This window comes from Bactrocera oleae, chromosome 6, assembly GCF_042242935.1.
Source record: "Bactrocera oleae isolate idBacOlea1 chromosome 6, idBacOlea1, whole genome shotgun sequence".
NCBI classification, from domain to species: Eukaryota; Metazoa; Arthropoda; class Insecta; order Diptera; family Tephritidae; genus Bactrocera; species Bactrocera oleae.
In genome coordinates, this window is record NC_091540.1 from 3,187,208 (window position 1) to 3,209,393 (window position 22,186).

The window sequence follows — 22,186 nt, forward strand, 5'->3', positions numbered from 1 at the left end:
CAATAATTATATTAAATTTTATGTACTTCATCCTGGATTAAATTTTACCAAATCTAACAGCACACAAAAAAGAAGAAGCATAAACGTCAATAGTGACAGTGACACTCTTCTGTAACACAGTCAATGCGGCAATTCCCATTGCATTTACATCGCTCACTCCTGTATGTTCATAGGAGAGAGCGAGATAAACATATAAGTTTCAAGAGAGGTTATGCTAAACGGGCATGAACTGTGAATTTTATTTGCTGTCAGCCGAGAAAAAACGCGAACTTACTATAGCGCACATATTTTCTTTTGATTTTTCGTTTATTTTTACTCAAGAACGGTTAAGAAATTGTTAAATAATTGCCTTTTTAACTAGTGCAAAACTTGGCTTAAAAATTTACTGAAAAGCAATAGTAAAAAATACATAGGTTGCCTATAAAAGAGAAAAAGAAAGTGGCATAAGAGGAAGCATCGGGCACCGCCATTCGCGGAAGCACCATTGAGGGCAGAAAAAAACAAACAATTGAAGTTTTGATAAATTCTCTCAAATAAATTAAGGAAATATGAAATGGGTAAGTATATGCACAAACTTGCAAAGAATTATTGAAAATTTTGCTATACTTAATATGCATATAGATGAGAGCATTATATAAACAAAAAAGCGGTGGAGGCATTGGCAAGCCATTACGAACAAAATTAGTCAATATAATTTCACATTAATACTAATGCATTATTCGATGGAAGTACCGAAAAAACTATAAACAGCTTACTTCATTGGCTTGCACCGTGTCTTGGTTGCAGCATTGAACTGTACAGTAACTCGCACACAAGTATTTTTAACTTTACACAATTTGTGGTTGCTTCAAGATGTTTACTTCTCATACAAATGCACATATCGATTATCCAAAAATTTCAATGCTACTTCCAAGTATAAAAATCACTACCTAGATGTTTATACCGATTATTAACTATATTATATATGTACATATACTATATATAAGTGTGTGTATTAAATCTCTTGCAGGTATACGCCCAGCTAACGCTTCAATCAAGCAAAAGCCAAGTTTAAAAGAAAAATTAATAATCAAGCAAAATCCAATCAAGTAGCCTAAAATATAAGGGCACACAAATTGTGCAAGTGAATGTCGCTTCAAAATTAAAACGGTAAAATAGAGTAAACAGCGCTTGCCGGTGATTGGAGCCAAACCGCCCACAATCACTATCACCACTATCTTAAAACGCGACTCCAATACGTTAGAAAAATTATCGATTTTAATTTATTTTTCGTAAAAGTCAGGCGTGCATACGTTACTTTTACTTGGTAAATTTTAGTGAGGATAAAAGAAGTAATTGGTTACCATAAGCAGAACAGAAAAATAAACGAAAAAAAGAAGCAAACGCGTAGCAGATTTTTGTAATATACAGTCGGTTTAAAGCAACGTGGCTGAAACAGCAGCAACAGCAAAGCCTACAACAGCTGATGTAAGTAGCGCAACAAGCTTTTGTCCCTAAAATAAAGTGGACTCTTCCAAGTCGTATTCACATACACACACATATTCGCACGCTTGCTTAAAACAAATTTGTTCGTTGGCTAGCTGTTTTAAACTTGCCTATAAATGTTACTTTTGTTAATTGAAAAAGTTTACTACCCTAAAACGTTAATACACCAAAGTAAAATTGACAATATAATTCGGAAATCAAAATAGTTTCTATACATATAAATGATGCTTTTACCATAGACATTGTTGCCAAAGTTTAATATACCACAATTTGCCTTCAGTTGTAAATAATTTCCCTTTTTGTTTAAATATGTGTACTTTATCGTTTATGGTTAGTTTTTGTTAACCTTTTTATGAAAGTTTGCTTTCTTTTATGAAAGTTTTTAATTGAAATTATTTAAATTTTTAATTTTTTTAAGTGGCTGCGGTTTGCCTAAATAAATGGTTTTTCATACTGTATTCATGTAATATAATATCTAAGTAACACATATGTGCATATAAACACGCTGTCTGCGCTTATACCATAATTATATGTTCAATATATACATACATGCTAACAAGTATATTTAATTGTTTACATATTATTATGTATACTGGTTTTATTATATTTATAATTATTTATTTTATTTTTTATATTTATAATTATTTATTTTATTTTTTATATTTTTATAATTATTTATTTTATTTTTTTATTAATAATTATTATTTTTTAATTTGGTTTCGTTTATTTGAAATATGATTTTAACCACACCCTATTATTTGTGCTAATATATAGCGCCCGAATTATTACTTTCAGGCAATGCCTTCTGCCATAAGCGGAACCGGACACGGCTCAGGCGCCGTTAGCCATAGCGTGAATATACCAAGCAATGAAGAGTGCGGCATACGGGACGTTTGGAAGCATAATCTTGAGGAGGAATTTCGCACAATACGTAAAGTTGTGCAAAAATATCATTACGTGGCAATGGATACCGAATTTCCCGGCGTTGTAGCGCGTCCCGTTGGCGAATTTCGTTCCACAGCCGATTATCACTATCAACTGTTGCGTTGTAACGTCGATTTGCTGCGCATCATACAACTTGGACTGACATTCATGGATGACGAGGGCAAAACCCCGCCCGGTTACTCAACGTGGCAGTTTAATTTTAAATTTAATTTAAGGTAAAAGCGCATTATGCAATTATATAGCATATGGTATATTAATCAATATTTTATATATCGTAGTGAGGATATGTATGCGCAGGATTCAATAGATCTGCTACAAAACTCCGGCATACAATTCAAAAAGCATGAAGAGGATGGCATTGATCCACTCGATTTTGCCGAATTACTTATGTCCTCCGGTATTGTGCTTGTGGATAACATCAAATGGCTGTGCTTTCATTCTGGCTACGATTTTGGTTATCTACTCAAGCTGTTAACCGATCAACATCTACCCGCTGATGAGAGTGAATTTTTCGAATTGTTACGCATCTATTTCCCCAACATATATGATATTAAATATCTGATGAAATCGTGTAAGAATTTGAAAGGTGGCCTACAAGAGGTGGCCGATCAGTTGGAATTGCGACGTGTCGGACCACAACATCAGGCCGGTTCTGATGCGCTACTAACCGGAATGGCATTCTTCAAAATGCGTGAGGTACATAATGACAATAAGAATTTTATTATTGAACCGACGTCGACATTTCTCGACCAAGCCGTCGAGTTTAACAACAACAATAACAACGTTATATTTGAAATGAAAACTTAGAAGAAGAAAACAAAACAAAACAAAACTTAAAACTAAAACAAAAACAAAAAGCGAAAGCATAATGAAACGTTAGCATAAAACGTAACGAAACACATATAAATTAATAATATTAATAATAATACGATTAACTGATATGAGCACGAGAGGCGTTTTTGAACAAGTTAGCTGCGTCTAACTACGTATATAGACAATTATATAATTCCTTAAAGAAAAAGTCAGTGAACATGAGAAAATTCAATTCAACTTTCAAATATCGCGCAAATAATGCATTTTTCGATTAACATGTGCGTTAATGTTTACCACATTTCACTTGAGTCATGTTCTTGTTCTTTTCTTTCTAATTTAATTTTTCCCACCCCTTTTTTTTTATTGAATTAAAAATAATTCGTGCCGCGCACAAGCGCGTTACACAAATTTCGACTAACTGCTTTGAAATGCAGTCGGTGCACCAGAAAAGACTGCAAATGCCTACAAATCATTAACATTTTAATACACACACTCGCGCATATAAATTATTTATTCCCTCATGTGTTCATTGCCCATATTTTTTGAGTCACATAGAGGCTTCATTATAATTGGCTATATATTGGATTTAATCCACAATAACTATTACACAAATTCGCTGTAAAATTTTAAGTTCATCGCCAATTTAGTTTGCGAAAAATTGTCTTTTTTTTTCTTTCTTTCTTTGGCTCCAGCATTATTGTTATTTGTTCTCTCTACAAACAAAACTTTCACTCTGCAAATCTTGCAACCACTTTAACGGTATTATTGTTTGAAATTATTTCCAAAAAAAAATTAATTACTCACGCATTCATTATTGCATTTCATTTAATTTGTTTTTCCGCGCATTGCGTTTCTTATAATATCAAATTAATAACCTTGCATTATTTTCCATTTTAGGCGTTCCAAAAAATGCATTAGCGAATTTATAAAATATATTATTAGTCATAGGTTGTAGTATATATACAATAAAAAGCATAATAATTGCTTTGCTTTTAATTTATTTACACTGATTGTGAAATTTCTTCGTATTTAGCTTGCGTTCAGCAGAAACGCTTTGAATTTATTGCTTGAAATTATGGAATTTCATATTAAATGCTGTCGCGTCTGCGCATTAGTTCGCTTTTTTCTTATATAATTTGAAATGAAAACAATTTTATTTTTTTTACTTATACATATATATTAAAGAAGACATTTTTTTTTTTGGAGAAATTGTAAATTACACAGCGAATATAATATTTTTTTTTGCTTAAAATTTATCGTTATTAAATAAATAATATAAAAAAAAATGTTGTTACCTTAGCTTTTAAACAAGCAAAATTCAAATTAAAACTGAAAAACTGCAATTATTGTCTGCGGCTACTATTTTAACGTTTTAAATTAATATTTTTGCTAATTTTTTTTTTATAAAAAATCAACCAACGAATTAATCATCACTAACTTTGGAAGAAATTTCAAATTATTTTATGAAAAAAAAAATATATATTAAAAAATTAATTGATTAAATTTTTAATTAAATGTTGTTCATAAAATAATCAAGTAATAATTCAGTAGCACATTTGAATATAACTCGAATTCATTGCTGTTATTTATTTTTATTTTACAAAAACAAAGAAAAAAATTATCTTATAAATCTTTATCACCGTTTTTTAAACTTATTAATTTTTATAATTCTTCATTATCTCGTTTCTTTTATCCATTTCTCACACAATATTCTCTTTCTACCAACACTTTTGGTTTAAAGAAAAAAAATTGTTTAAAAACTTTTTTTTTTACACAAATTAACGCGTTAAAATTTTTTTTTCATATATTATTTTTTTCTACAAATTCAATAACTTAAAGCCATATAAAGAAGTAAACTTTTTTTAGAAATTGTTTTTTTATATTTTTTTTTATAGAAATTAACCCATAGTTTTGTCAAAAGCTATAATGTAGTGTATATATATTTTTTCAAAATTCCATAATTAACACACATAAAAAGAAAAGATAAATTTGTTTGTTTTAGATTTTTTTATAAAAATTAAACCTTAGCATTGTCAAAAGCTATAATGTATTTTTTTTCTTAAATTATTATTTATATATTTTTTTTAATTCCATAATTAACAGCCATAACATCATGAACTTTTTGGCCACTTAAATATTTTTTTTGGATTTAAGAATGCAAATCTTTGCACTCGAACGTTTCATATTTATTTGGAATTTATGAATTAGCATTTTCCTGATGGAACAGTATTGTTTTTAGCCAAATTGAATTATTATATAAAAATTATAAAAAAATTTTTTTACTTACGTTTTGTACAAATTTGTTTTTTTTTAATCTTTTTTTTTGCCAACTAATAGTAACTTACTGTAATTTAATTATAATTTTTATTATATACACTCGTTGAATTGAATTTTTGATTTTAAAATATGCAAAAAAAATTAATATTTAATTGGAAAAAATCTTTTGTTATTGTTGTTATTAAAAAATGCGAAATAAAAGCAAACTATCAATTTGAGTTTTCATTTCTTGGAGCAAAACCAAAAGAAAAGCGTGGAAACTGTAAAGTAAGCAATTTTATTTGTGTATTGAGTTACTATATGTCCAACATATATAGCATATATATATATATATATATATGTCGAAGTCATGTTGCTAATAGGTTTACAATGAAGCGTTGCAGAGATTTTTGTGTTGCAGGATGCCTAGAGTAGAGTAGACGCTACTGAAAAACAAGAAACAATTTTATTTAGAAATTTAATCGAACAAAAACAGACCGCAGCAATTTCGCATTTTTGTGTGCTCTGCGCTGTGATTTAAGCGCAGCTTAAGTTTTTATAATTTTTTAAAATAATTTTTTATAAATTTAAGTACAAATTAAAAAAACATTAATTTTGAACGCTAGTTAATTTTTTTTTGTATTTAATTAGTACTTGTTGCATTGCTTTTGAATTTTTTAAACTAGAAAACCAAACATACATACAAAGCTTGACTCAATGAAGCGTTTACATTTGGATTGAGCTGAAGAAATGAAAATTTAATATGCAAAATTAGTATTTAAGTATTAATTTAAAATATTTTGTAAAGTACTTTCATGAAAATTAAAAAAAAAAATATTTTTTAATTTTATTAGGGTATTAGCTCCAAATAAAAACAAAAAATGGAGAAAAATTTGTCGAAAATAATAAATTTAACGAAATAAGTAATTTAATATGCAAAAGTTACTGAAAATATAAAACAAAACAAATACAATATAAAATGTCATCATAGCTCAAAAAATGTTGAGTAGCAGGCACTCTGGAAATATTTCGAATATGAGAACAAAACTATTAACATATAGGCAGTTTTATGGCTGCAGTGAGGATAAGTTAAAATAAAAATAAGTTTATTTTTGGAGCAAGAGCGAAATTTCTACATAAAATGTATTTTTTTAATATTTTTTTTTTTTAATTTTTTTTTGTTCATTTTTTTTTTTAATTTTTTTTTTGTTAATTTTTTTTTTTTAATTTTTTCATATTTTATTTTTGATTTTACTCACAAGAATTAAAAAAAAAAATTATTTTGATTAGCTCGGTTAAAATTAGAAAAGTAGGCAGGCATTGAATAAGTGCTAAAACTCTTTCTAAATAAAAAAAATCAAAACCGTGAGTTTTTAAAAATTTGTCTTTACTAAAACTTAACCGAAAACATGATCTTCTAAAATTTTCATTCTAACCTTTCGAATAATATCTAAAACATCTAAAAAGCTATTTGAACCCATTTAGATTTGGAATAATTTACCATTCACTAAATAATTATTACATTTACGTTAAATTTACTTAGAAAAATAGTTTCTCGAAAAAATTCACTCAAATATATTTATAAGCATTTGCACTTAGTAAATAAATGCATATATAGCTTTAATTATTTTAGAAAAATATTAAAAACAATGAATTTATTAACTAAATAAATGTTTGACATAAAAAGTGTGTATGTCCAGATTTCTTGCGTAAACTATTAACTATTTTGTTCTTTAAATTTGTGGTTTTTAATGTGTTTTTTTTTTGTTGCTTTTATTTTAATTTTCTTTCTTTTATTTTCTATTTTATTACATTTTTTGTTTTATTTCGAATTTGTATTTTTTTATATAGTTCTTATTAATGGTTTTTTTTTTAATTTTGTATTTTTGTTTTAAGTAGTGGTTTCTTTTTCCCATTTGTATGTTTTTTTTTTGTTTAACGTTTTTTCTCTTAAAATTTTTATTTTAAAAAAATTTTTTTTTTATTGTTTTTTAACTTTTTTTTTTAATTTGTATTTTTTTCTTAATATGTAGTTGTTTTATTCTTAATTTATATTTGTTTTTTTTCTTAATTTGTATTTTTTTTTCGTAATTTGTATATGTTTTTTTTTCTTAATTTGTATTGTTTTTTTTTAAATGTATAATTTTTTTGTTTTTAAGTTAAATTTGCATTTTGGTTTTTGTATTATTTTAATATGTTTTTTTTTTTAATTTTTCCAAAGGAATGTTTCGTATACATGTCGTTTATTTTATGAGATTGTACCTGAGAGTGTTAAGCTTAGTTGTGGAAATTTATTCAAAACTTTTATAATCAAATTTCAAAGTTTTTTTATTAAAAAAAAAAAACAAAAAAAATGTTAAAAATATAAAAATACTATGCACTTAATTTATATATTTTTTTTTAATTTTATTTTTTTCGAGTGTGCTTAATATTTTAAGCGTATTTTTGTTTTGTATACAAAAAGAAATAACTATAAATATTTTTTTTTGGTTATTTGAGTTTTTAATTACTAATTTTGTTTTTTAATTCTTATGTCTGAAACCATTTAAAAATGTAATTTTTGTAAAATTTAATTTTTTACTATGTTTGTATTGCATTGAGTAATATTTTGCATATGCCCTTTTCTCTTATTATTCCAGTTGTTAGTTAATAACAACTTACTATAATGATTATAATATTTTCTTCACGATTATAGCAAAATTCATTACCACAGAGCTATATATTTTATATTAAAATTTATTTCTTAGATATTTTATATAATTTAGTATACAAATAATCATTTTACCTTCCCTCTCTTCTGCTCAAATAACGCTCTTCATGTTTTTTCTTTTATTTTTTCCCACTTTCAGATGTTCTTCGAGGACAATATCGACAATGCGAAATATTGTGGCCATCTCTATGGACTCGGCACATCCTTCATCGTAAATGGCACGAATTTCCACGAGAGTAACGGCGACAACAACAATGCAACGTGATTCGTTTTTATTGAACGCACGGCGAATACGGCGATTAACTAATTGTGGGGAATTGGAAATGTCGCGTAGTTTTAAAGTTGATACTTTTTTGTATTGGTGGCAAAAAATTTTTCAAAATAACAACAACAGCAACAAAAAATTGACTGTTTAGAAAAGTAAAGACGTTGCAGCAAATGGGTTAAATTTAAGCAGAAAAAAACGCAAATGGCATAAGAACAATTTGTAAACAAGAAGGGCGAACCAACAAACAAACACATGCAGATATATGATGCGCAGTTTAAAAAAAACGTATTTTTCAAAACTAAACATGCAAGAGAAAGAAACACGTACCGTAAAACTTTTCATGCAAAATAATATTTAAAAAAGTAGTAACGCAAACACTTGACAGCATAAAATAAAATAAAAATCTTAGAAAATAGCAATTATTTATTTAAAAATATATCTCTTTGTTAACTTTAGTTAATAGTTATACGAGAATGGCAATTTTTAGTACACACACACACACACACACTATATATATATATTATGTACGTATTTAAATGTGCAACAATAGTAAACGTAAAATATTTTTTTTTTAACGCAAACCGCTACAATTTCTACCACAATCAACTAAAACAAATACAACAATAACAATTGCAATCGTTAATTCTTATATCTGATTGTTTGTTTTGCTGATAATAATTATATATATATATATATATATATATATATATATTATATGTGTATGTAAGTTAGAAATTTTAAGCAACACTTAAACTTAAAACTCTAAATGTATGTAAACATAATTTAAACAAATGAAAGTTAAAGAAAAAACCAAACGTACGTAGCAATATATATACTCCACTGTAAACGTTGTGTCGTCCCTTCCTTGTAAGTGAAAACAAAACAGAAATAAAAATTAATTAAAATTTAACACTTGTATTGTAGTAGAAAACAATTATACAACTTAAAAAAAAAATACAAATGAAAGAAACCGCTAGTTTTAATAAGCAAAAAAAAATAAAGATACAAAAAAATAAATGATTGTAGTATTTCACTTTATACACATTTCTAGCGAAGAAAAAATATGACAAACATTAAAGCTTAAATCTAAACAAAAAATAGCGTTTTTGCGTTCTGGAATGCTTCGCACTTTTGCACACAATTAAGGCACTTTTAGCACACACGGCATGTCCGTTCACTAGCGCGCCTTGTGGTGCTTGCTTCACTTATTATTGTACATCGATGCAATGGCAGGGTCCTCAGTCTCATATATGATTAGCACATCACGAAATTTATCCAATAGCTGTAAAAGTTCAGCCGGACGTAGGCTTTGGAAGTACATAATCTCTTCGAGGTGATGTTCGCTCTTAAAATAACCCGCCTGATAGAGTTTCACCAGCAACGAGAGATCATCGATGTTCGTTGATGCGGGTATACGTCTTATGGCTGCACGATCGGCGTCATTGAACACCGATAGTAGCTCTTTAATTCTTTCCTCATCTTCGATGGAGGCGATACTGTCACAATTCTCTGTGCTTATGGAGGCAGTCATGCTGTGTGTATATGTAAATAAATATGTTATGTGAAAAAATACAGCTTAATTAAAAAAAAAAATTGTTTTCTGTACAAGAAGTGGATTTTGATCGACTAGTTTGTATGGCAGCTATATGCTATATGGTGCGATATCGAAGGGACGTGTGGAAAAATTTCAGATCGATATCTCAAAAACTGAAGCACTAGTTCGCGTCTGTACAGACCGACGGACATGGCTAAATCGACTCAACTCATCATGCTGATCATTTCTAAATATATTTTATAGGGTCTCCGACGTTTTCTTCTGGGTGTAACAAACTTCGTGGCAAACTGTATATACTCTCTTGAGTGTAAAATAATAACGCGCCACTTACCTATAATTTGACTTGTGACTAGAGGATGGTTGTGCGACAATATTATCTGATGCTGTTGAACAGCCGCCCGAATAGCGATCTTCAGTAATCGAGCGATGGCTAGTATGCGGCACTGGCAGTGGTTGACTGGCGCAGGACAGCAAGGAGCCGGCATTGCTGTGTTAAGTATTAAAATTTTTTAAATCATATAAACATTTTATTGACGCAACACTTACAGTTCGTCATCGCTCACATTCATGCTACGACTCAATGGTGATATCAACAGTTCACCTGTAACGCCCACACCAATTGAACTATTTGTATTTGTACCTTCTTGTAAGTCCATTAGCGATGACTTGTGTTCATTTGCGCCATCACTACATGCTGAACAATCGCTGCCCGCCACATTCATAGTACTCACGCCGCCATAGAAATCGTCTAAATCACTCGGCATAAATTGTACATATGTGTGCAATTGCATTAGTAAGTGATGTTGCAACATCCAGACAACCATTTGTGCGAGCATACCCTGACGCGCCGATTGCTGCAGTGGTGTGGTGAGATGACCAATGGATGTGGGCAGTGAAAAGTGTGCAATGGCATCGAAAAGTGACATGCCAGCAAAACGCGCTGAGAATTTCTCAACTAAATGTGATTTTGTATGTAGTGGCGCATCAGGCGCAATAACATAAACATTCGTTTCACAAAGCGGATAGATTATAGTGGCTTTACCCCAATAAACCAGATGTGAGACCATTTTGTAAACATGTTCAATGCTCATGTCCGCTTCTGATGCAAGCATTTGTAAACTCATTAGCGGTGTGTAGATCTCCACTAGTTGTAGTAGCATACGCGCAGCACGTGGTGGTACACAGTCCAGCAGTTCCGCATAGTCAACAAGCAACATGCCGTGATAGGGTTTTAAGGAACGCAAACAACGATCTATAACCTCAGGATCGACCATACTACCTTTTTTGTGTAACTGATGCGCTTTTTGCGGTAAACAAAAACTTACCGTTAAGTATTGATTTAACGTTGTATTCAGTAAGCCGGTAGTGCATAGATCATGATAGATTGATTTGAGCGCTTGCGCTAGAGTACAACGCTCCGTGATGGCATCAAATGTACGCTCCAATGGTTGCTGTTGTGAAGAGAGTTCATCATGTGTGCGTGCCATAAGCATTGTCTCTTCGGTACAGTAGCTGGCACGTTGTTCTTCGAAACGTAACGCTAAACCGAGACGCTTGCTTAGTTCGTAATAGCATTTCACTATGGAATAACTGGCCTGCGCATGCAAAGCGAACACAACATTTATAAGCATTTGTTGTGGTTGCGATTTCGGCTGCGGCAAAGGTGTTGCAATGGTTGCAGTACCGATAGCAGCGTTTGTAACCGTTGTTGTCGCCGCAAGTGGTAAAGATGTGTTGGAGGCATTTGAAGCATTACTTGTATTGGCCGCGTTGTTGCGGTGTTCATTGCGCGGTATTAATGTTGGATGCGACACAAAACGCACATCATTTACTTTTAATTCTAGTTTTTGATTGCACAATTGTTGTTTTACTGCAAATAGCGTTGAGAGCACTTCATCAGTGAAACCTTCCAATTGACCTTTGGGCACTGTATTACACAAACTATTGCAAACACCAAACACATTAGCGGGTGCAATATTTGGCGGTGGCGCCGTTTGCAATAGTTCATCGCTGCTGCTAATGGCGTATGGATTGCGTTTTCTACTGGTATCGGAAGAAACTTGTGACACCAGCGATGTCGTTGAACTGCTCATCGCTACATCAACCAGGGGTAGATTGTTCAGTACCGGCGCAGATGCCGCCAAGGGCATACTATGCATCGGTGTCTTATCTATATAAAAAAAATTATTTGAGGGTGTGAATTAGTTGACAAATGCTTGCTATTTATTTACCTTTGTACACATTTTCATAAGGATAACGAAATAAGAGACGGTCTCCTTTGCTGTCCATATAGACGAGCAGCACTGCTATTGGATTTACTTCCATTTACTTTATTTATTATCAGAAATTCCAATTTAATTGCAATTGCGATTTCTTATAAGCTAGGAAACAGCTGTATTGATTTACTGCATTGCTGATAAGAAATGTCAGTTCTTTCGTTACCAGCTAATGACAATCACAATGGATTTAAAAGCAAATATTAAATTTCCAAATATTTCTTTATTCAAAATTCACAAAAAATAACAATTAAACAAAATTTACAAAACAAAAAACAAAAAAAAATTACAATATATTAATACATCATATATTTTCCCTAACTAAAATATGTCAAGCTTGTTGCCAAAAATCACGGTATCGCTCATTCTGAATAAGCTGTCATTGTTTTATTTTTGTGTCATTTTGCCCGGCCGAAGAAATAGTTACTTCAATATATTTTAATCATTTTACTTGTTAAGTAGCACAGTTTCCGTTTCTAATTAACACTTTAATTATGTATTAATTAGTGAATGTAACCTTTAACATAAAGCTACAAGAAACAAGAGTAGAAAATGGTGTGTACATAAGTGATAAAAATATATGGAAGATTTATTCCATAGTTGTAGTATATATTATAGATTTCAAATTGTCACCTACCTAAGTGGAACGCACATTTTTGCGCAATATGCAAGAAAGATTTATGAAAATGATGCCAAAAATAGATTGATAGCACTCTAGCATTGCTAGCATACTTTATTGGGCTGCATTTAAGTAACAACGACCTGCTCTATACTCTTCACTCTAATTATATTTTTCCAGGCAGTGCTCGGTGCACAATTAGTGCTTACACTTTTAACGTTGAGTGTTATACAAAAGATAAGTCCACATTTTTCCTTCGCCAAGTGGTTATTATGCGCTACAGGCCTTTATAGATATTTACATCCTTCGGACGATGAGCTGCGTACGCTAGCTGGTGTGCCAAAAGAGAAGCACACGAAAGGTGGCGGCAAAGGAAATAAGGGATATGAGACACGAAATGGCACAGGACAATTTCATATACCACGTAACTTAGAAGTGCAACTGGAGACGACACCAGTGGTGGCACGTGATGTTGTGCATCTCAGATATTACACCGAATACCAGTGGTTGGTCGATTTCAGCGCTTATGCAGCAGTTGTGTATATTTTATCAGAGGTATTGGAAAAATATTTTTTTTCTGCATGCTAAATTACTTATATTGCTTATTTTTTTCAGATCTATCACTACTATTTTCCACTGAAAAATGAGTTCAACCTAAGCATGATTTGGTGCCTGTTGGTTGTCTTCTTTTCGCTGTTAGTATGCTTTGCTTTTAATATTTTTACAATAATAATAAAACTTTTATGTTGCTTAGCAAACTACTCTCGTCACTTACATGGTTGTATTTTCAAAATGAAGAATCGATCGGTGAACGTTCCATGGTCATAGTCGCCTGCCTAGTTTATCTACTTATTGCTATGATTGTGCTTATCATTGATGAACGGCACCTTGAGACGGGGTTGGAGCATGCATATAGTAGCTTTAACGCGAGCGCTTCACAGTTCCTTACGGCGCAAGGGTTGCCGTCATCGTGAGTGATTTATTTTAACTTTGTATATGGTATAACATATTTTATTATTAGTATGTTAAATTTTTAGTGGTCCCGCATCAAAGCTGATTGTGAAGCTCTGCATGGCAGTTTGTTGTGGCCTTTTAGGTGCAATTTTCACCTTCCCAGGCTTACGCATGGCAAAAATGCATTGGGACTCTTTGATATACTGCAGCGGGCGCAAAACTTTGCAATTACTACTCAACATTAGTTTTATCTTGCCTTTCCTGCTGATAATTCTCTGGATCAGACCAATAAGCAGAGATTATCTGACTGAGCGTGTATTCGAGGGCATGCAGGGACCTTTGTATGTTTAAAAAATCAGAAGAATTATATATTAAGTTGTAATTTTCAATTATATTTTTAGACTTTCAGTGGAGGCTTTTGAAACAATGCGCCTGATTATTGTCGTTTTAGTAGTTTTACTGCGTTTCGCCTTAATACCGATATATTTGCAATCCTATTTGAATTTGGCGCATGACAAAATTGTGGATTTACGCAAGGAAGCCGGTCGCATTACAAATGTGGAATATCAGAAGAAGGCATAAACACGCATAGCTAAACATAATTACTGTTATTAATTAATTATTTTTTTTAACATAGATTTCCTCCATATTTTACTACCTCTGCGTGGTCACATTGCAATTCGCTGCACCGCTCTTGCTATGCTTATATCTCACATTGATGTACAAAAGTTTAGGTGAATTCACCTGGGCTGGCATATTAAAAAGTAGCAACAGCAGCAGCATTTGCACAGATATGTGTCCGTTAAGCGAGGCGCCATTGGTCGAAAGTGAAGTGGAGTTTGCAAATACGACACCTTTGCCGCCAGTTGCCACAACAATATTGAGCAGCATGCCGGCGTCTGATAGCGGTGAACATATTCATGGCGAGGATTTCAATATTTTAGAATCTGCAAATGCTATACATGCGCAGTGGATCAGTTTAAAAAATGTAAGCAAAAATGTCATGCGATATATTTTTATGTACTATTATCTCATGCGATATATATATTTAACAGGTTTTCAATGCCGACGTATACAAAGGTTTTCTAGGCTTTGCCAGCTGGTGGAGTTATTTTACACTTTTCACCTCCTCAGCATTGGGTATTGTGTACCAATCATATTTTAGCAAAACGTGAAGCGGCAATTGGTTGACAGTCAAAAATACATATTTACATAGTGTGAGACTTTTTCGAATTTGTTATAATTTTGAAATTTTTTTTAACATATTAGTCATTTTCGGGTTGATTATAATATTGAAAATATTTTTTTAACATATTATGTCACTTGTGTGCGCATTTAGCAAACCTGTTTTATTTTTTACGTTTAAATTTGTATTTCACTTATATACATACATATGTACGTTCACACCAAATTAATAAGCCATAAATAATTTAATTTTTTTAGTTTTAAGTTGCAAGTATTTTATTTGACACGTGGTTGTTATTTTTTGTTAATTAAAAACTGGCAATAAAAAATTTTAAAAATAATGGTAAAATTACTCCTGTTATGCTGCACAACAACAATAACGATAATTTTTATACACTGGGTATTTTAAGTAACACCAAAAAGGAAACGTCAGAGACACTATAAAAAATATATAAATGATCAACTTCAAGAGCTGAGTCGATTTAGCTATGTTCGTCTGTCTCTCTGTATATACCGGCCAAATGTAGCTCTTATACAAACTGACTGATCAGAATCAAATTTTTGTATGGAATTTTTTTTTAATTGTGAAGGGTATTAAAGCTTTGGTGTAGCGAAGTTAATGATGTTAAATAAATGTTAAAATCCTCACAAGACAAAAATTCGCGAGTTTCAAAAAAGAAATAAAAAAAAACGTTTCTACGAAAGTTTTAATACTTTATTTTAGTATGTTTATATATATATATAGATAGTTATAAATAGCGGAAATAATGCCTTTACTGCTAAACATATGTTTTTTTTATATATAATTGTTGTATATTGTATTCTATAATTACATATAAATGCAGAAATAGAATGTAGAGTGGACAGCAAAAGACAAAGAGTAAATACTTTTCAAGTCACTTGCAAGTATTGTGCAATTATAAACTGCTTAAACTACTAATCCAACATTAACGCCAATTCTTTAAACTAACTTACATTCGTTCGTTACACATTTGCGACGCTTAAAGTCCCAACATTTGTTCCTGCTTGTAGACCGCATGATATGCATTGCGTATGAGCACATATGGGAAACAAGATTCCAGCAAATCCATCGTTAAGAAAGGCGATTGCTTAACAATCTCATCCAAGAGCAAATAAACCGATTCGCGATTACGTGTAGCCTCCTTGTCCGATTCCTGACCCAAACGCAATAGCGAAGAGCTTGCCAGCGCCAAGAACTCTTTCATGCGATCCTCTATATCGTTTTCACCACAAATGGTGAATAGTGCGCCGAATATATTATTGATCGCCACTGCCATACAGTGTGTATTATTCGAGTGACCATCGATGGAAGCGCGATAAAATGATGTTTCGTTGCGTGCCAATTTCGGTATAGAGACTGCTACGAAAACCATGAGCAAACATGACACCAAATGTTCGCCTTCGTCGAAATCGGGTTTTTTCGATTTGAGTGTGCTGGTTAGCGTCGGATCGACTTTACATGGTAAACCAGCGGCGGAAGCCATTTCGGAAGCGACCCGTATTTGATCGCCACCAGGCAAATGCTCTTGGAAATCACGCACTGAACTAAGTAAGAATGGTATACGCTTCTCAAGCACATCCACAAGCGCCTCATGCACCAAATTGCGGAAACAAAGTATAACACCAATGAGCGTCATGCGTTGTAGCACACTGTCGACATCGTGTAAACGTTTGAATTGTTCTTTCATTACCTCGGGTTTATCGAAACTTGTGCGTAGCAGTATGAGCACGTCCTTGTTGGAGGCAACATGTTGTTTGAGCTCTTGCACTTGATTGGAAATGTGCCACATGAGTGTTTCATTTAGCGATTTTATGCCATAAGGGCCGACAAGTTCGGCCAATGAACGCAATTCATTGAGGTCGGAAAATTCTTGTGGGTTAAAAGGCACCCAACCTTCGGGTGATATGGGCACAAATGCTTTCTGATTCATGGAGAACACTATATTGCCGGATGAGACACGACGCACTAAAACCTCGCTGTACCTGTAGAGTGAAATATATATAATTAACTGTTTTGACTTGTGAACATCAATTTATTAAAAGTATACCATGTATTATATAATGCCGCAATGGTCTTCTCGCCATGAGAATCTAAATTCTGCGTTTGCTGCAATAGACAGTTGTTGAATACACGCGTTATGTCGATATGCACATAATTTTCAACGGTCTGCAGCACATTCATGTATGCACGCACGGTGGCTAAGAGTTCGGATGGTTTTGCAATTTCCATGGTCTCCTGATTGAACATGACCATGCCGACGAGATCTCTCGAAAAACGATGCTCCAAATTTTGGCATAGATATTCGCGCGGTGCAAATGCGAACTCCCACACATTGACGGTCGGGCAGTAATTTATGGCAAAGCAGAGCTCGGTCAGCGCCATATGCAATTTATCCATTGTGGTCAAGTCTTCACGCGTTTTGCGATACGATTCATCACCCGGTTTACGTATATCGTCAAATTGCTTTTTTGCTTTATCCTTCTTTTTGCGCGCTGATTGCACTGACAATATTTTGGCACAGTGTTTCGGCAATAGCGCATCGGCCATTGTGCATTGCTCATCACATATGGTTGTTATAATATTTTTGGCTTCTTTGGCCATTTCTTCCAAAAAGATGTTAACCACACTAAGCGAACGCTCGCGTATGTGATGACGTTCCTCGGGACACATTTCATGCGTACAATTCTGAAAGTGACTGCAAATCAAGGGAAATGCAATAATATAACGATTTTGTGCTGGAAATTCCAAACACATATGGAATTGGTCGTCAAACATTTTGTTGTAGAAACAGAAAATACTCAAATCAGAGGTCTCAACGAGTATCTCGTCTAAGTTGTCCACAACGCGCGTATGGAAAACCATGGAGTCTAGCAAGCGTGCCAATTCGACATTTTCCATTATGCGCAACGCGGCCTTACTAACGCTCATGTAAGTTTGCAAGCGGAACCAATCCAGCCGAAAAGCACGAAAATCAAATAATTCATTATCCTCCACTTGTTTCACAGTCAAACTTGAAGCGGTGTTATATAGCGAAGACAATATGACACTTTCGTCTTCCGGACAAACTTGCAAACTCTGCATACGTATGTTGAGATCGATCGAGTCGAACCCAGACAGATATTGCACATAATAGCGTTGCATCACTTGACTGTATTTGCGCACAAGCGCGCGTAGTTCCTCCATATGAAAGAGTAATTCTGGCAATTGACGATCAACAAGGTCCTCATTGGATTTACCTGCGTATAAACGTTTTTCAAAAAATGAGTAAAAACAAAATATTTGTGTAATATTAAACAAAAGTAGTACCTTTATTCTTCGTCACTGGTGGATTATCGTTATGCCGCAATAGCCATAGTATTTCATCGCGCGCCAAGCATAAACCAATAAATATGAAAATTGCCTTTGGTCCCAACAAGCCCGGCTGATCAGTCATTATAAGCGCAAGTTCTTTCAAGGCGGTGCGCAAAAACTTACGCCGTTCACGATGCATCAGTGCTGCCTTCTGTGTTGCCACAGCATATGCTTCCTTTACCTCACCAATGCGTTTACTATAACCTTTGATGCCGTCAAAGGTGCTCTGTATATATTGATGTATTTGCAGTACTTCATCACGAAACAATGCTATTACCCAACTCGACTCTAATGCAGATATCCAAATTTTATTTACTTCCTGATACTGTCCGAGCATCTGATGATTTAACAGCAGGCCAAAAATTATCCAACGATCCATTGCTTCAAGTGAAACATATTCACAGGACATTGTGTCGGTGCGCACAGCTTTCAGTAATATTGCTGGATTACCTACCAAACTGAGTTTTTGCATTTCACGCCATTTATCAGCTGGCAAATTTCTTAACGGATAAATTGCGATAAGTGAACGCAGTGCATTAGTTAGCAAACGCTGATGCGGTATGAACTCCTCTGATAAACGTTTCAGCGGCACTTCATAATCAAGTATCATTTGTCCCAGACGCGGAAAACCCGAATCTGCTTGATTATTTTGCAATTCGTAGGCTGCATTATAGAGACCCAAAACAGCTTTGCGATCATCAACACGTGACAACAGAATCATTAATGAGACATATGTAACTACTAAATCCAGATAATGTTTTGTCAACTCAAAATTCTGCGTAATATCCAAATGTATCTGGCAAGCATCCATTGTGGTAAGCAATTCGCAAACATTATCTTTAAAATCTAACAAATCAACAAAAGTGTGATAATACAAGGAAAGCGATTTAATAATCTCCGCTTTTATATTCACTATTGCATTGAGACCCTTTACATCGATATTGGGAAAACGCTTTACAATGAATTTGATAGATGACTCAAGAGATTTATCAGATAGGAAACCTGGCTTGGATTTAGTATCGCCGCATGCTTTTTTGATATTATAAATACGCGTTAATATGCCCAGTCCACGATCGTTGAGTATCACTAGCTTCTCAGCTATTTTTTGTTGATTTGGATAAATTGGGCGTGCCATTGTGGCGGTCTGCTCTGCTTTTCCAATTTGCTTTTGCAACAATTCAATAAGCGCGACCGCCGCACCTACACTTCACTATACTGCACTTGCTGCGGTCGTCTTTTGTAGTCTTGGAATGTATTTTAAATAAAATGTTCACTTTATTATTATTTGTACTAATGTTTTAAATACTTTCTACTTAATTAATTTTGATAATAAACATTTTTTAATTGGAAATTTGTAAAATTTCCTGCAATACCAATCTTTTCGTATATCACTTCCTATTTATAATTATTCTTTGCTCATGTATTCGTTGATAATTGCATGAACGCAGGGTTGCATTGTAAAAAATTATAAAATTTCTGTGCCTTATAATTAGGGTGGTGCTGTATTTTAAGAATTAATTATAATAAAAATAAATTAAATACATACAATTCATATTTAAAATTGATTAACATTTTTATTCAAAATTTATACAATAACTTCGTCAACAAATAAATTAAATGAAATGTTACTTCTCATGAAGTACTTCAATCGATTGAGAAGTGAAGGAAAATATATTCTTTTACTAAATAAATTAAGCCTTAACTTTAAAAACGTTTAAAAAGGAATCTGTGTTAAAAGCTGATGCATTCTGATGCGATATATGACTTTGCAAAGAAGTTTGATGATTTAACCAGATATTCCTTTAATTTGTTTTGTAGCGTATCTGAAGGATCTGCTACTCTCGTTCAGAGTCTGATCAGTTTGGTGATCACAATTTTTAAAGAATATGTACCACGGATCCACTTATCTAGGCATTAAACTCTTATCTTGCCAGGTCCGTTCCAGTTAACTACACCCAACCGACATGGGATTTACCGATTTGGGCGTGTGCTAACTTATCAATGGGGCTTCGTTAATGTTTTAAGTTACTTCCGATCTAGTTAGGGATCTATGCACTATAGCAAACCATTTTATACAACTTCAGTTGTTGCTGTAACTTTCTACATTTGATGCCAACAATCAAAACAACGAAAATTTTCTAAAAGAAATGGTGTTAGGTGTTTGACCGCTGACAACATAGCTTTACAGCTGCTCGCCAAAGAAAAATGGAAGTAGAACGGCACGTAGCCACCACAACGTGGGTAAGGGCATGTTTTGAGCGCCAGTTGATTGACGTTTGCAGAGCGTGAGGAGTTCAAAGAGCGACGTACAACCGTGACAGTTTCTGGCGCAGTACATTTGGCAGCTGATTTGGAGCGGGAGCGCGCAAAGATGTTTGGCTACAAAGTGCGGTGTCAGATATGAAACTAGCAGCAATAACAATAACAATAACACGACCAAAAGGTGCAGTGACAACAGAGAAAAAGCACAACAACAAATCAAGCGAAATGGTGTTTGTTTTCATTATTTATTGATCATGCGCAATGGCGAGAACCTAGCGGAACTCATTTCAAAAGGCTGTTAGTACATGTACGTGTGCTTGTGCGTGTGGAGGAATGAAGAACAGAGTGGAAACTTCGTTGGTAGCAAAAGGGAAGTGACATTTGGAAGCAGTGTTGATAACTATGAAACGAGCTGGGGCTGAATTGAGTTGAATAAGAGTAGACAGAGTGCAGAAAGCAAGTTGACGACGTAGACAATGTACGACGATAAGTCAGTCAAGCGAAATTTTTAACCAAAGGAAAAAAAGTTATTTGAAAGAAATATCATTAACCAACTGCAAAATTTTCTACCTTAAAATAGTAAAAAAAAAAAAATCCACTACTAACTGATAAGCTAAGGGAAATTGCGTGAAAGTGAAATGAATGTTAATGCCGTGTATGTTGCATTAAAAATGTATGCAGTTGAAGCTAAAGCTGTGAAATGTGAAAAATTTCATGTGAAGTAGCCAAAAGTATACACATACCGTGGCACAGCACGTACGCATACATATAAATAAGCAGTTAAAAGCAATGTGCTAACGTACATACGCATAAAAATAAATTTTTCCATCAAAAAATATGCATACTTGTATGTATGTATATGCATACAAGCGCTAAAAGCTTTAAAATGAAAAATAATAATAATTTTAATAGGGAATTTACTAATTTTTATACGTGAAAAAAAGTTATCAAAGCATACTTTGTGGCGTTTCAGCGCAGTTACCTATAGTTGCGAGTGAATAAGCAAAGGAAAGTACACACACATACTTACAACAACACATACATACATAAATAAATGCCAGTGCAATTGCCGTGTGAACAAAGGCACCAAGGCACTTAGCAAGCATTCAGGCACAAGCGTGCACACACACACACACAACACAGACATATATACGAAAATATATACAAAATAGCACAGCAAACCAGCCAGTCGTTATTTGTGATAGGGCAACGTACGAAACCGGGCAAAGCGCACAAGAATATTAAATAAAGTTGCATGCAGCGTTTGTGGGTTCAACAGTGCGTATGAGTAATCTGGAATTGGCTGTGGAATTGAATTATAATTTTTAAAGAGTTAGCCGGCAGGGCTGCATAGTTCAATGGCATGTGTAACGGTTCAACATTTCGGCTGCTGCAGCTATTATTATTGTGGTTGTTGTTGTTGCAGTTGCAGTGGTGTTGCCCGCTGCTGTTAGCAGGCAACGCGTTGACCGATGCGGTGGCAAG

The 22,186-nt window shown here is 33.3% G+C and overlaps 4 protein-coding genes across 8 annotated transcripts; 2 read left to right on the top strand and 2 right to left on the bottom strand.

Annotated features, from left to right (window-relative positions):
• Positions 1 to 176: 176 nt before the first annotated feature.
• Pop2 (CCR4-NOT transcription complex subunit Pop2) lies at positions 177 to 9,387 on the top strand. 5 transcript variants are annotated; one of them, XM_014233021.3, is made up of 5 exons: positions 179 to 557; positions 987 to 1,467; positions 2,260 to 2,645; positions 2,709 to 3,126; positions 8,349 to 9,387. In XM_014233021.3, the coding sequence occupies exons 3-5, from the start codon at positions 2,284 to 2,286 to the stop codon at positions 8,472 to 8,474; spliced, it is 906 nt and encodes a 301-aa protein (XP_014088496.1). In that variant the 5' UTR covers positions 179 to 557; positions 987 to 1,467; positions 2,260 to 2,283; the 3' UTR covers positions 8,475 to 9,387. The 5 variants fall into 5 exon arrangements, with proteins under 5 accessions (XP_014088495.1, XP_014088496.1, XP_014088498.1 ...); XM_014233023.3 differs by having other exon boundaries at positions 1,010 to 1,467; XM_036358525.2 differs by having other exon boundaries at positions 180 to 557; positions 1,010 to 1,467; positions 2,281 to 2,645.
• On the bottom strand, positions 9,367 to 12,460 carry Nprl3 (GATOR complex protein Nprl3). Its single transcript, XM_014232970.3, has 4 exons — positions 12,264 to 12,460; positions 10,579 to 12,202; positions 10,364 to 10,519; positions 9,367 to 10,009 (listed from the first exon to the last, which is right to left on the bottom strand). Exons 1-4 carry the CDS (start codon positions 12,355 to 12,357, stop codon positions 9,679 to 9,681), a joined length of 2,205 nt encoding a protein of 734 aa, XP_014088445.2. The 5' UTR covers positions 12,358 to 12,460; the 3' UTR covers positions 9,367 to 9,678.
• Positions 12,461 to 12,694: 234 nt separating this feature from the next.
• emei (transmembrane protein 161-like emei) lies at positions 12,695 to 15,249 on the top strand. The gene is made up of 8 exons (XM_014232973.3): positions 12,695 to 12,863; positions 13,108 to 13,482; positions 13,543 to 13,622; positions 13,682 to 13,897; positions 13,965 to 14,222; positions 14,283 to 14,457; positions 14,519 to 14,869; positions 14,937 to 15,249. The coding sequence occupies exons 1-8, from the start codon at positions 12,861 to 12,863 to the stop codon at positions 15,054 to 15,056; spliced, it is 1,578 nt and encodes a 525-aa protein (XP_014088448.2). The 5' UTR covers positions 12,695 to 12,860; the 3' UTR covers positions 15,057 to 15,249.
• Positions 15,250 to 15,759: 510 nt separating this feature from the next.
• Hem (Nck associated protein 1 Hem) lies at positions 15,760 to 19,841 on the bottom strand. The gene is made up of 3 exons (XM_014233030.3): positions 18,395 to 19,841; positions 17,136 to 18,324; positions 15,760 to 17,070 (listed from the first exon to the last, which is right to left on the bottom strand). The coding sequence occupies exons 1-3, from the start codon at positions 19,572 to 19,574 to the stop codon at positions 16,068 to 16,070; spliced, it is 3,372 nt and encodes a 1,123-aa protein (XP_014088505.1). The 5' UTR covers positions 19,575 to 19,841; the 3' UTR covers positions 15,760 to 16,067.
• Between the last annotated feature and the right edge of the window lie 2,345 nt (positions 19,842 to 22,186).